This window comes from Aulostomus chinensis, chromosome 5, assembly GCF_037954235.1.
Source record: "Aulostomus chinensis isolate RoL2024-O1b breed Wild chromosome 5, RoL_Achi_v1.0, whole genome shotgun sequence".
Lineage (NCBI taxonomy): Eukaryota > Metazoa > Chordata > Actinopteri > Syngnathiformes > Aulostomidae > Aulostomus > Aulostomus chinensis.
The window spans coordinates 25,893,310-25,908,816 of record NC_141324.1 but is presented as its reverse complement, the minus strand read 5'-3'; the positions used below and the strand labels follow the sequence as shown (position 1 = coordinate 25,908,816).

Here is a 15,507-nt window from a genome sequence, read left to right as displayed (position 1 = left end):
CTATGCACAACAGCACTGAATTTATGCACTGTATAATGCCACTTACATGTCACTGTACAACAGTCTGCTCAGTCATTGAACACACAGTGAATTGGCAAACAGCAACTTTTAATGTAAACTAAAGCTTAAAAATAGCATTGAGGTACCTGTGCAGACTTTCTTGAAGCGGCAAGAAAACTGTCATGGGTCATTACTGCGTATCTTTCTTTATGAAGACTGGACATTGTTATTCTTTCTTAAACCCACTCAACCTGTTCAACCTGCAGCTCCAAGTCTTGACACCATTATGCTGCTGAAAGCTGCTTCACTGTCAGTTATTGTACAGAACAACTTAAAAAAATAATAATAAAGGTATAGTCACATTAATTGCATGGAAAGGGAATTACAGTGTGCAGACTTCTTGTCTTTTTAAGTTGTTCTGTCATTGTCGGGTAAAGCACCAGCCTTCAGTGTGTTTTTTTTTTTGGCTGCGCAGTGCTGCTTCGTTTGATCTACTGCGCTGATCATGCAGTTTTTCACTCACACATTTTTCATGTCATTGTTGGGTTCTAGGTTCCGGATTTCGAAGAAAAATTGACTCATTGCAAACCTATGATTTCCAGCAGCTAAATAATGGAGATTATGATTCAGAAGATGTAGTAACACTCCAATAATGATTGATAAAGAGCGTTTGGGACAATTGTAGCTAGCTAGCTGTTGTACTTTCAATGATTTTACTTCAACTGCTTACCTAAAGCTTCAAGTTTACAGCCCTCTTGATCCCTCCAAAACATTAAATCTTTGTTGTCAGTTATTCTTTTTAACTTATCTATAGAAACTTTGTACTTTTTAAAGGTTCGTCACTAGACTTAAAAACCTTATGAAAAAAAAATGATGTATTGACCAGTGGTATATTTGGAAACATAACTTCCAACACCTAGGGGGGGCGTGGCTCTGAGGTAGAGTAGTTGTCTAGCAACCGAAGGGTTGCTGGTTCGATCCTTACTTTCCTGGTGACCATGTCCAAGTATCCTTGAGCAAGATACTGAGCCCCTAAGTGCTCCTGATGGCCCTGTGACGGACTGGTGACCCGTCCAGGGTGAACCCCGCCTCTCACCCGATGTCAGCTGGGATAGGCTCCACCCCCCCCAACCCTGCACGTGTAAGTGGTATAGAGAGTGGATGGATGCAACTTCCAACACATCAACTTGACCTTAAAGAACTGTGTCACTGAAATGAGTGTTGCTTCATGCTGTGGTTTGACAGCATCGCATCACTGCACAATCATCTCACGATAGCTAAAAGCTACAGGCTGTCAGTACTTTCTCTCATTATTCCTTGTGTTTTTTTTCCTTCTATTTTTTTGGCTGACAAAGCACAAAGGTAGTTGCAGGCTAAAAAAAAAAAAAAAAGCAACAAAAAAAACAGTTTCAATCTGTTTCACTCCTTTGTTTATTTCTGATCCATCACTATGAGAACAGACAAACTGTGAAGTGTGAACCTGTGTACCGCCATCAGGATTGAACAGGACAGAACTGGATTGGTAAATTGAAAATTATCTTGAAATCACAGCAGTAGAAACATGAGAACTGACAGGGATACTGAGATGTCAACACAATTTGCGATCACCAAAACTTTAGTGTCCAGAAGGTACCTGTATCATTTCCAGGTCACAAAGAGTTTGATTTTAAAATGAATTCAATCGATCAAGCACACCGACAAATAGCTAACAAACATTCACACATCAGCAATGGAAAACATACCCAAACCTCTTTGTCTTGAACTGCCGCTACTATACTATAATGCCTCGATTATGCCAATATACAGAGAAGGAATCTACTCGCCACTCCGACTTTAGAAGGTAGACAAGACGTTTCAGTAATACAAAAAGTTCTGCAAGTCATTTAGACCACGAGAAGCATGAGTCTTAATTTAAAAAAAAAAAAAAATCAACTCATTATTCATGAAGGACCAGGTCCCTCCTTTTTTTTTAGATGTCAGACTGGCCCAGGTTCACTTTAGGTGGGAGGGGTCCCACCTCTTCTTCTTCTTCTTCTTCTTCTGGCCCTTTGGAGGTGATGATCAGCAGGGAAGAGGTTGGATAGGGCTTCAGTTTCTGATCCATTAGGTACTCACTGTCACCATAGATGCTCAGTTTCTGTAAAACAAAATTTATAAAAGAATTTTGTTTTTTGTTTTCATGAAGTACCCGTTCACTTACGAGTGAATTCAAACTTTGCAGATAAACTTCTTAAGTCAAAACATGATGGAACTAAAGAACTAAAGTGACTAAAGTAACCTGAAATCACACCACAGGTTAGCTGCTGGGATTTTGTTTGTATCTTTTTTCACATGTTTCAGGACCTTCTAGATCACCTCGACCTGGATGTCAGTTTTGGAGAAGTTGTAGTAATAATCATCATCATAATCATAATCTGTTTTATTTGGAATAAAACCTACCTTTAAACTAAATCTCAAAGTGCTACAGAGTAGACAATTACACACACAAAAATTATATCACACATTGGGGTATACAAATCACAACAAGCAACAGAACCACTTCAAAGAGGTGAAGTCCTTTTTAAATGTGATGTTTATATCAATGTCATGACATTGATTGTGTAGGAGGAAAACAAAGTCCTGATCTACTTCTACAGAATCTGTGCACTTTTAATTCCAGAACTTCACATAAATTATTCAACATCATTTGTATGATACAATTGTCATGGGGCGGCATGGAGGTACAGCGGTTCACACTGTGGCTTCACAGCAAGAAGGTTCCAGGTTTTGAGCCCCGGCTCGAGCACAGGGTCTTTCTGTGTGAGTCTCCATGTTCTCCCTGTTCCTGTGTGGGTTCTCTCTGGTACTCAGGCTTCCTCCCACAGTCCAAAGACATCAAGAGGGGACGAGGCTGATTGATACTCTAAATTGACCGTAGGCGTGGCTGTGAGTGTGAATGGACTGGCGACCTGTCCAGGGTGAACCCCGCCTCTCATCCAAAGGCTACTGGGATAGGCTCCATCCCCCCATGACCCTCAGTAGGATGAGCAGTAGAAAATGAATGGATGGATTATTATCATGTGTGATTATGCTGAACACTGACTTCACCGTTTCCCAACATCAAACTCTGCATCTAAAGTTGTTTTTTTTCCCTGCACGGCGACAGTCAGACATCCATGTGAGAAAGAGAACGTACCTCAGCAGGCACGTACTGGTCTACAGCAGTTGCTACAGTGGCGCAACAGATCCAGATCAGGACCAAGACTGACAGGACCAGAGTTGTGGTTAGAATCCATCCTGGGAGCCAAGGGTTCCTGAGGAGGCAAATCCCACACCGTTTTGTTATCTATGGTAGAATTTAGCATCTGTAACAACAGAGGTGAGCTGACCAACCTTGAGAGGCAGCTGAAGAGGGTGTATTCATCGTAGCTGCGCTCTCCCGTCATGTCTCGGTCTCTCTCCTGGATTGAAGTGCGCTGGTAGTCCTTGTAACCTGGGCTGTTCAACACAGCGACTTGAGAAAGAAAGAAAAATCCTTTTAACAACCTCGTTAAAAAGCTGTTTTTGTGCTTTATTTCTATTAGAATACTTGTGAACTGTGTTTGCCATGACAGTGCATTTCTATATTTATCTTCCTGCCGACAAATTACATGAAAAGACCGCAACAAAACAAGTCTTGTGTCTGTACTTTCCAATTTATATAACCCACTTTAACTTAAGGGCAGTTCGTTACTTGTAAATGTGCCAAAACTTTCCATTATACTAAAAGCTGACAGTATTATTGTACAATTGTTTGACTAAAGTGAACCATTCTAGTGAAGAGGAATACAGATTATCAGGTTTTGCCAAAACAGGAAATACATGTTAGGATTTGTTATGGATGAATTTGTCTTCTTCGTGGGATTTTTTTTGACAGAAACATAGATGTAAAATATTCAAAGGTCCTTTAAGTGGGGAAAAAAGTGGTTGGCTTACAACTCTTCTGAGGTTCCTTGTCATCTTCTTTTTCTAGGTCAAACTGGGGGAAAAACCTGACTTGAGGTTCAGTCTGAGAATCAGAAAACACACCTTAGTTTGAAAATGTGTTCTACAAAATGTTTCTGTGTTGTTATGGAGCAAAATAAAGAGTCGCACCTGGAAAATTACAACTTTGCCATCGTCTGCTTGGAGGTAAAAGGTCCACGTGGAGGTGATGAAGCTGTGGGCCTGATTCATCATATCATCCCAAAACCCTCGGACCAGAGTCAGGGGGTACAGCAGGTGAATCCGAGGCAGCATGGCCTCCAACTAAAAACACACACGCGGTAAGAACAGTGTTGACACAGTTAGTCAGTTTCGAGACATCTGGTTTAACACTCCAATCTTGACTTTCCAACACCATTTATTAATGTTATCCATGCTTAGATAACATACTCACCACCATACACAACACTCAAAGAGTACGGTTCATTTTAGAGCTTAAATATAAAACTAGGCCTGATCCACTTCTAAAATATTTAATTCCAATTATTTGGACTGATTTTGCAATTGCTACACAAGTTGTTTCAGTAAGTTTTACACCATGGTTCTGACTGTCTCAGAAATTCACATTGACATGGTTATGGTGTGATATTTGTGGTAATCTGTATCAAAGACATTTTCTTCAGTTTGGAGAAGGCAGGACATCCCTGGAGCACAACAACATTTCAACTTAAAATGATATTTACACACATCGTTAACCTTTCACAAATACAGCACATTCATGAGATTGGAAAATTGCAGCAATTTTGATTGATTACACAGCCCTACCATATTAGGTAGGATGAAATTAGCTGTGTTTAGAGAGTACCTGTTCATGGCGTTGTTCAGCAAATGGAAGCTGGTTCTGACAGCCCAGGTTGCATGCATACTGCTCATCCGGCTGGGTGTAGGCTTCATCACAGGCTGTGTGAGTTTGCGGGGAGGGAGAGGTAACAGATGGCATAACAGGATTATAGAGGCAGGATAAAGAGATGTATGAAGCAAGTGTGCTGACTAATGCTTGAACAGTTACAGAATGGGATTGATTACACGCACAAAGAGGTATATAAGTAGATGTCTGGCCACTGGACGGAGGCTAATTAAATTAAATAGGTCAGAGTCAATATCTTACTTAATCCACACTCGGATTTGGTTTGATTCAGATCGTCACTGTCACGAACAAACTGGCAAATGGAAAAGAGGCGACATCCTCTCTGACAGGCATAGAGTTCCTCCTCCTAGAAAAACAAAACAGAACACCAGTTGAATAACTCGGTAAACATCATCCACGTGAGATGACGCCCTTTCTGCTTTTGCATTAACATCCACATTCAATACGTCATTTATAGCTACAGATGTTGCGATACAGTGAACTAAAGAGGCCAACTCTTGCTTCGCAACCAAAGGTTAATTAGCTAACGCTAGCAGAATTTACTTTCAGCGAGAGGAATACTCACCCGGGGATAAGTGTGCAAACTGTATGTCATTTCACATGACTTTTGACAAGATGCTGTGCTTCCTAAAACGCTATCAAAGACTTCGGAAGACGCCGCTGCGCAAGCAAAAAGGACAAATAGTCCAAAAATACAGCCAAAGCAGGAAGGAGTCCCCATTTTGTCTGCGAAAACCTAAACAAACAACACGCTCTCTCTTCCTGCTCCTTGAGCTGCTATGTTCTCGCGAGAGCCGTCGCCTTCACGCGATGTTGTTCGGCATGTGTGAAGGATGGTACGTTTAAGAATCCTTGTAAGTACTACACCGCTCACATAACCGCTCACACACATTGTACGGTGGCTGTGACACAACTACATCATTATTCACTGGAATCTGGTTTAGCCTGCAACCATGCTGAACCGACTATGTCTTTTGCACTATGTCAAAAAACAGTTTAGTCAAATTTCTAGATTGTCTCTGTAACGTAATTTCTGGTAATACGTTCCTGTATAAGCAGCTTCTCCTACCGTACTTAAATGCATCATTAGTTCTTCAGCCTTACAGCTAGCTACGGCTAGCTAGCTGTACTAAACAGGTGACTTCTCGTCCCAGCTACAAAACGTTTACAATTTTATATTTTGACTGTAAAATACGAACTTATAGGTGTAATAGGTCGCCTCCCGCTGTGTCATTGGAAATGGACAAGTTTGTGGTGCGGCTACCAAAGGGGGGGACCCCTAAAAAAGCCAAGGGTACTGAGAAGGTGTACAAACAAGCGACCATTGAGTCTTTAAGGGTGAGCTAGTTGGCTACGTTCTCCGAGGCCAAGTTCCAGCAGTTTGTGCCAGATGCACTCAGTGGTCATTTCTTGTGGTTCTTACAGAGGGTGGTCGTCATTGAGGACATTATGCGGTACAAGTCCATGTTGGAGCTGCCAGAACAGAACCGAGACAATCTGCTGAGTGCCCTGACAGAACTGAGCCGGAAGATCCCATCCAGGGAGGTGCTCAAGTCCACCAAAATAGGTAGGCTGGGGAATCTTCCATGCAGTCACATTGTACTCATAATGCCACTATATTAAAAAAAATAAATAGATGAGTCTATGAAAATTTCATGTCTGGAAGGGATGGGCTTTTAATTCTATCGATCAGTACCGATATCAGTTACATTTATTGGTCAGATATTTGATTCCTTTATCGTTTCCTTATCAGTTTCCACTTGAGAAATAGGAAAAGTCCTGCACAAGTTTTCTGCTGTTTTATTATTATGAACACCATTTGATTGGGTATTTTAAAAAATGACCAGAAGCTATTAATAATTTTGAAATGCGTTTTTCTCATCTGACATATTCAAACAATCTTGACTTAAAAAGAAATACATGAGAATCTCGTCCCAGAGTTTAGGGTACCAGTTCTCCTACCGGTTCCAGATTCTCACCCCAGTTCATCTTATACTCTAACACAGACCACTGACCACTGTTTTTTTTAATTATTATGTGAAAACACCAGCTACCAGCCACCAAAACTGCTGTCCTTAAAATTTCTCTCCCACAAGGTCACACTGTCAACAAAATGCGCAAGCATCTGGACCCTGAGGTGAGTTCAATGGCAGCAAAAGTTTACACTGATTGGAGAACGTTCATTGAGGAGAATTCCAATAAGCCGTCTATTGAAGTGCGCGCCGACAAACAATCTGAAGGACTGAGGAGCAACGCTAGAAGACTAATGGCTGAAGCCCTGGAGGTCAAGGTGAGAGACGGAGAGAGACCCTCCCTGCTCGTTTCATTCTAGTCACTGTCTCTGTCGTGAGATTATTTTTCAGCACATGTTCATTTAATGACTAAGATGTCTTGTTTCATTCATTCTTTCTTGCATTATTTTTGGCATGAAAGTTCAGTGCACATGGTAACATGGTAGGTTTTATTTGAATCTTCCACAGATAAACTCTTTTTTTGTCCCATTTTACTAAAAATATAGATAAATTCATTTCACAATGTAAGTAAAAAGTTAAAGAAATACACATTATGGATGCATTGGATGTTTTGCCAGTATCTGTTTGCCGTGATGATTATAATCTGTACATATACAAGTTTACATAATTTACATTGTGTCAAACTTGGAAAAACACTGTGATGATGAAAAAGTAACATTTTTACTTCCGAAACACTTGGGAGCTATTATAAGGATATTTTTACATCATGGTTTTCTCATCTGTTGTTTATATGAGAACAGAAGAAGAGACTTGAGCAAAACTGGCCTGATAGAAATATCATCCATCCGACCGATGGTGATATAGTTTTAAAAGAAGCCCAAAATCTACAGATGGCGTGCAGCATTACAGTGCATCTGTATATGATGTATGTGTGTGTGTGTGTGTGTGTGGGGGGGGGGGGGGGGGGGTAACTATAACCCATTTAGTTTCTGGCTTGCTTATTACTTAGTTTCAATTAATCTTAAGTGATTCATGTACTAAATGTTCTCCTTTCTGTCCTAACCTACAGGAGGACTGCGGTCTCATAGACAACTTGGAGAGGGAAGTGTTCCACCAGAGCTCGCGGTTAGTCAGCAGCTCGTACAGGCGGACGGTGCGAGCGCTGGTCTTTGCCTTCAAACACAACGCTGAGCTCAGAGCTCAAGTGAAGGACAACAGGACAACAGTCAACCAGCTTGTCTCCAAATATAAGAAATAACCCATAATGATGAGCACCAGCTCAGACTGTAGCAAAAACCTCAATTTTCTTTTACTTGAAATTTTAAGGCATGTACGTTTTTTTTTTTATGAACAAAAAAAATAATTACATTTTGTGGCACATAAATTGCTGAAACTATTACACGTAAACCATCAAAAACATGCAATTTATTGTTGGTGAAGGTGATAATGCTGCTCTCTTTGAAATGGAATAATGTGTGGATTTTTGTTTTTATACTGTCTGTGGATATTTTTTATAGAAAATATGATAAAAACATGACATCATCAACATTTAAAGTCCCTTCTTCATTGTAGAAGACCACATTACTAAAGGAGCACCAGCCAAACAATCGCTATGATCATGAGAATGACAGCCAGAACACAGATGCTGATGAAGACAATGTCGCTCAAGTCATGAGGTTCAGTTTCTGGATCTCCTGCGCCGCCGCCACTGTCTTTGTGAGTTTGCTGAGACTGCTCCTCCAGACGTCGCTCCTCCGCTGAGATGATGGACACCGACGCTATCTTCCTCAGGGCGTCACACTGCACCTTATACTCTTGCACATTCTGCTGCTTCCCATCAGAGAAGTCAATGTAGAGTTTGTTTACCAGCATGGTGACGTTACGATGTTTCTGGAAAGGTTCAAGAGACGGCATTACTAGGAGCCAGAAGAAATTACTGTCCCAAATCAAGCTGAAATGGTGCCGTGGCTGGTCACCTGACTAGCAGTGCCACAGTTAACGAACTGAGCCAGGATCTTGTATGACGTTGCGGTTAACTGGGCGGTACACTTTGGGCTTCCCAGGTAGATGCTCTCCCGGTCTAGCTGAGGTAACGACTGCAGCGGTATCAGGATGGTGAATTCTGACCGCGTGCAGCTAACGTTCACAGGAACCACTTGGCGTAATGCAGACAAAGGAAAGAGATGTGAAGTTTTGCGGCCTTTATGAGGCTGTTACCTGCATGAATTAACCCTAAAGCAATCAAAACAGTTCTGAAGGTTATTATAGGATTCTGAATCAAGTGAATTTATTTATATCTACCTCCAAGATAAGAAGCAGCGAATCCTCTGTGCGCTTCGATTCTGTCTGTGCTCAGCACCACCAGCATCTTGTTCCCCTTCGAGATGAGAGAGGTCGGTTGCTCCCTGCCGCACCAGCGTCCCAGCAGGGTGTCCGTCTGGCTGTCCCCGTCATAGACTGCCACCGAGTCATAGTCGCACTCGTCCGACAGACTGTTTCGGTCTTCCAAGTCCATGACAGGGAAGAAGAGTTTGATGCGATACCCGGTTGCTATGGAGATGCTCCAGTGGCAGTTGATGTTGTTGGGGTAGATGTTGGGGAAATGTGGGCTGGTGAAGTTGCCAGTAACAGCAGACAGGACTTGCTGGCATTCCCCTGGGAAATAAACTTCATCAGATAACGTGACCAACCTTATTTTTTGTTAGTTTTTCTTAGTTTGCTTGGTCCAAAGGGGTTCTGCAGGTCATGGCGTGAGTTTTAGGAATTTGCAGATTGAAAATGATTTGAGGATGCTCAGACTTTTTCCCTTGGAGGTTAAAAACTGGTGGCTAATGGGCCGTGCACCAACCTCACCTTCTGTTAAAACGCAAAAATGAAGAAAACAAAACCAGAGCTTAACGTCAGTGTGACACTGCCGGTCAAATTGTGACAAATCTGTCGTTTAGAGATCATTCTACCTCACAAGAAACAAAAGCATAAACAGTCACATACAGTATAATTTTTAGGATTATTTTATATTTTATAGGCCAGAATTAACCGTATGGTGGGCAAATGTTGCCCTGGCATAAGCAGCCTTGTATTAAACATATATATATATGTACTGTATATATATATATATATATATATATTTTTTTTTTTAATTTGGGGAATAATTTTAGGTCCTTTTTTTGATAAAGAAGAAGAGAAGCTAGATACAAAGCACCCTCCATTCCCAGTCTTGTTAAGCTGAGCTCACCAGCAGCCAGTGTCAGATTTCATGGACAAACAATGTGATATTGAGCTTCTCGTCTAACCCTCGGCAACAAAATCGATCCAGTTTTGAACTCCTCTAACAAAACCATGACGTTTTCAGTGATTATGTGGTGTTGCTGTCTACAGTTTAGGAATTCACCCTCATGGCCATTTGATTTATTGATTGCTAACCAGGGCTGATGGGTGAGCCCTCAGTCTTTTAGGGACGGCATGAGGTGGGTGATGAGCTCTACCAAGCTTCTGTCAGATGTGGTGTTTAATGTTGTGGTAGAAGTTTCCAATTTTGATTTCATCAGTTGATATTTTCTTTGATGTCACACTCTTAGCCTTTCATGTTCCTCCTTTCAAACCTCAGATATGATGTAATGTTTTTCTGTCTTGCTGGTCCAACACTGAAGCCAGACAACTACAGGCCCGTCGGGCCAATCACAGAGGCCCTCAGCTCTCTACAGCTTCTTCAGAGGAGACATCTCTGGGGAATTTACTGCAGCTTTTCTCTCCTACGTGTTTGTATATAAAGATTACTTTATATAAACCCAGAGGTTTTATTATTTGCAAACCTCCTATTCAAAAATCCTACAAAGACACAACCAAAATCCTGGAGGCTAGTTACCTGAGTAGTAGTAAGCCTTGAACCCCCGTCCCCCAATGTTGAAGTCAGACTTGAAGACCACCAGGAGCTGATTAGAACTCGTGACTATGTTGGCGGGTTTGTCAGTGCCGCAGTATTTGCCCAGGTGGTTTGTGACCATAGGGCCATCAAACAGGGCGACAAAATCAAAATTACATCCCTCATTATTTTCCAGTTGGAAGTCCAGAAAGACCAAGGTGACCACGCTGGTGTTGGACGCATGGATGGACCACGTGCAGTCGGCGTTGTTGCTGTACTCATGAGGGTAGCCTGGACTGGAGATGACACCTGACAGGCCAGTGAGGACCCCACCACACATATCTAGAGACGATGGAATAAAAGGTCTAGGATAGATGCAACACTGTTTGATTAAAAAAAACAACAACAACAAGCTAACTTCAACCGGTTAGCTTAGCATGCTGCAGAATATGAAGCTACCTTTCCTGTAGCCAACACTGAAGCCCTTGTATGTCACATGACGGTCTGAATGGAAGATAAGGGACATGACGTTCCAGGATGAAGTGAACTGAGGTGGCGACGCATCACCACAAAATGTGCCGAGAAGGTTCCCCTCATCCTCTGATACACCGTTGTAGATCTTGACATAGTCGTAACCACAGTTGGTGTGGTACTCCAGCTCAAAGTGGTGAAAGGTTAGGAGGACAGAGGAGCCCTCAGGCACCACGATCAGCCAGGAACAGTCGATGTTGTACGGATACAGGCCTGGGAAGTTCGGACTCGAGATATTCCCAGATGGAGTGGACAGGATTCCTCCACACTTGACTCCTTACAGAGACATATTATTATTAAGACACACAGCTTTTTTTATTTCATTTTATTATTATTACTTGTATATTATGGATGTTTTAGAAGGACATTTTCATAGTTTTTGTCACGTACTGAAAACTTCTGCATTTTATTTTATTTTCAGAAGGGTCGCTCCCATGTGACCTGCGGACTCCAAACCAGTACAAGATATGAGCACTAAACCGTAAGTACAGGACACAACTCTTACATTTCTTCATATACTGTAATATTCAGTGTTTGTTATTCAATAGCATCCATGTCATGTGACCTAGGCCCTCAAAAATCGTATCATTTATTACTGTACATGTTTTATTACAGCTCCAAAATACAACAGTGAAGCTCACTGACATTTTCTTTTCGACTTGTTTTCTAGAAACCCTTTCAAAGTTCATAACAAGATGCCACTGAAGAACTGAGGCCGCACTCACCAGCTGCAGGATGAAGCGCTCCCATCAAACACAAGCTTTTCTCCAGTAAGATAACAAACAGCGACTCACCTTTTTTAGAAGCAGCTTTGCCAAAAAGCAGCAAATGAATCAATGCAGCCACCCAGAAACTCATGGTATTGTTGATTTTTATTTTTTTTTGTTTGCGTTTGTCGCAGCTAAAGTAACAGCAGAAAAAGATAACACCAGTGTCATAGTGTGCAGCCTCGTGCTGCCTGTGGATGTAATAAGACTTTGAAAAATTCATCCACAGCCTGAATGAAGAACCTGATACCCACCCAGGCCATGTGTTTCCCTCCTCACTAAATTTTAATGACTGAAATCCAATGAGAACAAGTGGCTTGTCAGGACACTGTTTGGGGAGATGTTATACATTTTTAATGATGCTCTCTCTCTCTCTCTCTCTCTCTCTCTCTCTCTCTCTCTCTCTCACTCACACACACACACACACACACACACACACACCACCAGCTGCAAGTGGAGTTGATAAGAGCGACATGAAGAACGAGCAGACGATCACATTTGTCACCAATATAAATGGCTTCATTAGAGAAGTGTGAAGGAGAGAAGATTCCACAACTTCTGATGTCAAGGAGTAAGGGGCAGCGAGTAGACATTGCTGTTGTTGTGTAAAAGTTAAAGCATTACAGAGACCTACCTCGAATGGAAACAGACAACAGCGGAGAAATGTGCAGCTCCAAACCAACTGACAGCATCGATTTGACGAAGAAAACTGACAGCAGGCATCAAAATCTTGTTGGTTCGAAGTCCAATTTGGTGTTTGATGTCAGAACAGTGTTGGATTTTGAAGGTTAAAGTAAAAAAAAAAAAAAAAAAAAAAACGAGGAAAAGTCTGCACACTCTGGCTGCCTTAATGTACAGTTCATCGGTGCATCCACGTGAGTAATGTTTCCAGATAGACGCTCTTCCTCAGACTTTTCAAATACGACAGCAGCATCTTTCTTATGTGATATCGACATCCAGACCGAGCTGCATTATTTGTACAGCAGCTCTCACTTCTGTATCGATTACATTGCGTTTGAGATCGCAAAAAACAAGAAAATCCGTCATGAATACATTTTCTCACATATTAACATTTAAACACCCGATCAGCAGTACCGCTCGCGAGCACAGCAGGAAGTCAGTTGACATCAAATATACATATATATATAGCGGCAAAAATCAATTCTCATTTTCAACTGCAAGTAACCTTTTTGAAAACGACAACTACAATTTTGCAATAATCTTCAGTATACTGTCAAGCTCTGTTGTAGACTGACAATGGCCTGTTCATTTGAATCAGGTGTATATGAGGGCAACATCTAAAATGCAGGACAGGGGTGTGTGTGTGTGTGTGTGTGCGTGTGTGTGTGTGTGAGATCATATCAAGAGTTGAGTTATCCTTTGTGATCTTGTTAGCTATTTGATTTCTACCTTACAACTTTCCAAACCGCTGTGGCTGATCAGCAGCAACATTTGATGACCAACCAGAGGACACAGAGCCAGAAATGTCAGCCAGAGAGACGAAATCAGAAGCAACAGATGGTACATCTAAAGAAGAAAATGGGTATTTTGTCCTGCAGAGGCCACCATTTGGTTGACCGCAGGAACAAACCAGTCATCAGTAGTGACTGATGCAGCAGCCGTGTGACTGCGATGGTGGGTGCGGGACGGATGGAGAAAGCTCAGATCCGATCTTGGTCAGATTCAACAGTGTGTGCAGCGTCACCTCCCATGCTTTGGTGGGCCAGTATCCCACAGCATCAAACATCTGACTTCTTTGAGGTGTTCGATGCAACCACGACGTTAAATATTAGAGAGGAAAACCATCAAGCGTAAAAGTCTGTCCATGACCTTGAGAGTTGGAGTTTAACAAAATCCTTAGATGAACTGAAAATGACTGAGATGCAACACAAAGCTCTGACAAATAGTTCAAATTAACTTAAAGTCTCGTTGAATGTAAATATTTCATTACAAACTACTAAACAGTGCGAGCTGTGCATTATGAGCGATAAGCAAGGTCATCTCACCCAAAGAGGCAAGCAATTTTAATGTTAATGTTGTTTACGCTCTGGTTTCTGTTTCTGAGAAGAATGCAGCAGCGACACTGGGACAGATATCTTGTGGTATTTAGAGAATGCCAATCATATCCCATGACTCATTCCCCTCGGTTTGAAAGTCTTAGAACTGAAAAGCGCAGAAACATGTAGACAACAATAATCCCAACTCAATGGAGTGTATATCAGACAGGGAGATGAAGTACTTTTAGTAAAAGCCTTTTCTGCAAATAAATGTCTGCTATTCCAGCAGTGCTGCGAAGGCAGAGTGAATATCTAATGGCTTCAGAAAAGCAACGCCAGTACCTACAGAGACCTGCTAGATGGTGCTGTTGCATCATGAAAAGGGCAGATATCGGCACTGTTTTGGAAAAAGTCATGGCGAGCTCTAAGCTGAAATAAATAAGACTGTGATTAAAATCAGTCAAGTGTTTTTCACACGGCGATTCCTGGAACTGAAATGAACAGCCTTGCCTTTGAATTTTAATTCTGTCCTCTCTGAAAGCTTGTCATTGTTCAAGGATGTGGATACTGGGCAGCGTTGAAATGTGTTTCAGAAAGATATCGTTTGTTTAGAGCAATTAATTCACCTACTACCAAGTAAATACTCAACAAACAAATAAGGTTGAAAACTAGTGGAAAATTACAGCTGAATAAAGAAGAATCTCCCTCAAACAAATAGCAGCTGCAGCCTTTTGCCCTGGAGTGTCTCTTACAGCCTAATTGAATGATATTGCCCCCCCCCCCCCAAAAAAAAAGAGTAAAAAAAAGGAAAACATAAAAAGAGTGGTTACATTCAGGAGTGTAAATAATCCATTACTAAAACCATGAATCAGAAGTAGATGGGATTTATGGGGTTGGCAGGGGTGTCAAGACGTGTGTGCCGTTTCCTGACGCGTGTGTATTGTTGTGGGTGGGGGCACTTGACAGCTGTGGCAACTGCCATCTTTTGATCAAAATAACAAGAAAGCTGAGGATGTGGATGAAAAGGTTTCGTAAGCAGCTTAAATTTCGGTAACAAAGAAGAATTAAATGTTTAAATGCATACAAATATCTGCATCGGGGCGAGATTTCGTCACAGATTCCGCTGTAGTTGCCGGTATCTCTGCTCACTCTCCAGCTTTAAGCTACTAATTATTTTAAAGCATTGTGTTTTTCTGCAGCATTGGAATTAGAAAAGAGGGTTTTTGTTTTTTTTTCTACGATTTTTCCATTGAATGTGGTTGGATAGTGACTCCTTTAAGCAGTTTTGAGTGTAAGAGGCTCTTATAATCAGACAACAGTCGCGCCACATGAAATTTGAAGTTTTATTCGGTTATATTTTTATTTATTTATCAAGGAAACTCCAACTGGGATACAGTATCCCTTTAGCCATTGACTTCTAGTCAAGATGCCAGCCAAAGAAAATAAATTTTAAAATAAATTTTAAAAATTCAAACATAAAATGCATAAAAGGACAACTAACATCACA

At 41.4% G+C, this 15,507-nt stretch overlaps 3 protein-coding genes across 3 annotated transcripts; 1 reads left to right on the top strand and 2 right to left on the bottom strand.

The window, feature by feature from the left end:
• Positions 1-1,915: 1,915 nt before the first annotated feature.
• Positions 1,916-5,663, bottom strand: tmem59 (transmembrane protein 59). Its single transcript, XM_086204229.1, has 8 exons — positions 5,436-5,663; positions 5,111-5,216; positions 4,808-4,902; positions 4,114-4,266; positions 3,955-4,027; positions 3,373-3,493; positions 3,176-3,293; positions 1,916-2,137 (listed from the first exon to the last, which is right to left on the bottom strand). Exons 1-8 carry the CDS (start codon positions 5,589-5,591, stop codon positions 1,970-1,972), a joined length of 990 nt encoding a protein of 329 aa, XP_086060355.1. The 5' UTR covers positions 5,592-5,663; the 3' UTR covers positions 1,916-1,969.
• A 111-nt stretch (positions 5,664-5,774) lies between these two features.
• Positions 5,775-8,389, top strand: tceanc2 (transcription elongation factor A (SII) N-terminal and central domain containing 2). Its single transcript, XM_086204230.1, has 4 exons — positions 5,775-6,208; positions 6,296-6,437; positions 6,967-7,160; positions 7,913-8,389. The coding sequence occupies exons 1-4, from the start codon at positions 6,110-6,112 to the stop codon at positions 8,099-8,101; spliced, it is 624 nt and encodes a 207-aa protein (XP_086060356.1). The 5' UTR covers positions 5,775-6,109; the 3' UTR covers positions 8,102-8,389.
• On the bottom strand, positions 8,174-12,094 carry cdcp2 (CUB domain containing protein 2). The gene is made up of 6 exons (XM_086205090.1): positions 12,031-12,094; positions 11,165-11,512; positions 10,709-11,047; positions 9,145-9,498; positions 8,820-8,998; positions 8,174-8,733 (listed from the first exon to the last, which is right to left on the bottom strand). Exons 1-6 carry the CDS (start codon positions 12,092-12,094, stop codon positions 8,428-8,430), a joined length of 1,590 nt encoding a protein of 529 aa, XP_086061216.1. The 3' UTR covers positions 8,174-8,427.
• Between the last annotated feature and the right edge of the window lie 3,413 nt (positions 12,095-15,507).

Excerpts from the sequence above, each read along its gene's own strand:
- tmem59 (XM_086204229.1), bottom strand. The coding sequence starts at position 5,591 with ATGGGGACTCCTTCCTGCTTTGGCTGTATTTTTGGACTATTTGTCCTT. Across the intron at positions 4,903-5,110 it reads CAAATCCGAGTGTGGATTAA|CCTGTGATGAAGCCTACACC; the intron begins GTAAGATATTGA and ends AAACTCACACAG. Across the intron at positions 2,138-3,175 it reads ACCAGTACGTGCCTGCTGAG|AAACTGAGCATCTATGGTGA; the intron begins GTACGTTCTCTT and ends TTTGTTTTACAG.
- tceanc2 (XM_086204230.1), top strand. The coding sequence starts at position 6,110 with ATGGACAAGTTTGTGGTGCGGCTACCAAAGGGGGGGACCCCTAAAAAA. Across the intron at positions 6,209-6,295 it reads CGACCATTGAGTCTTTAAGG|AGGGTGGTCGTCATTGAGGA; the intron begins GTGAGCTAGTTG and ends TGGTTCTTACAG. Across the intron at positions 7,161-7,912 it reads CTGAAGCCCTGGAGGTCAAG|GAGGACTGCGGTCTCATAGA; the intron begins GTGAGAGACGGA and ends CCTAACCTACAG.
- cdcp2 (XM_086205090.1), bottom strand. The coding sequence starts at position 12,094 with ATGAGTTTCTGGGTGGCTGCATTGATTCATTTGCTGCTTTTTGGCAAA. Across the intron at positions 11,048-11,164 it reads CAGTGTTGGCTACAGGAAAG|ATATGTGTGGTGGGGTCCTC; the intron begins GTAGCTTCATAT and ends CATCGTCTCTAG. Across the intron at positions 9,499-10,708 it reads CAAGGCTTACTACTACTCAG|GGGAATGCCAGCAAGTCCTG; the intron begins GTAACTAGCCTC and ends TTTATTTCCCAG.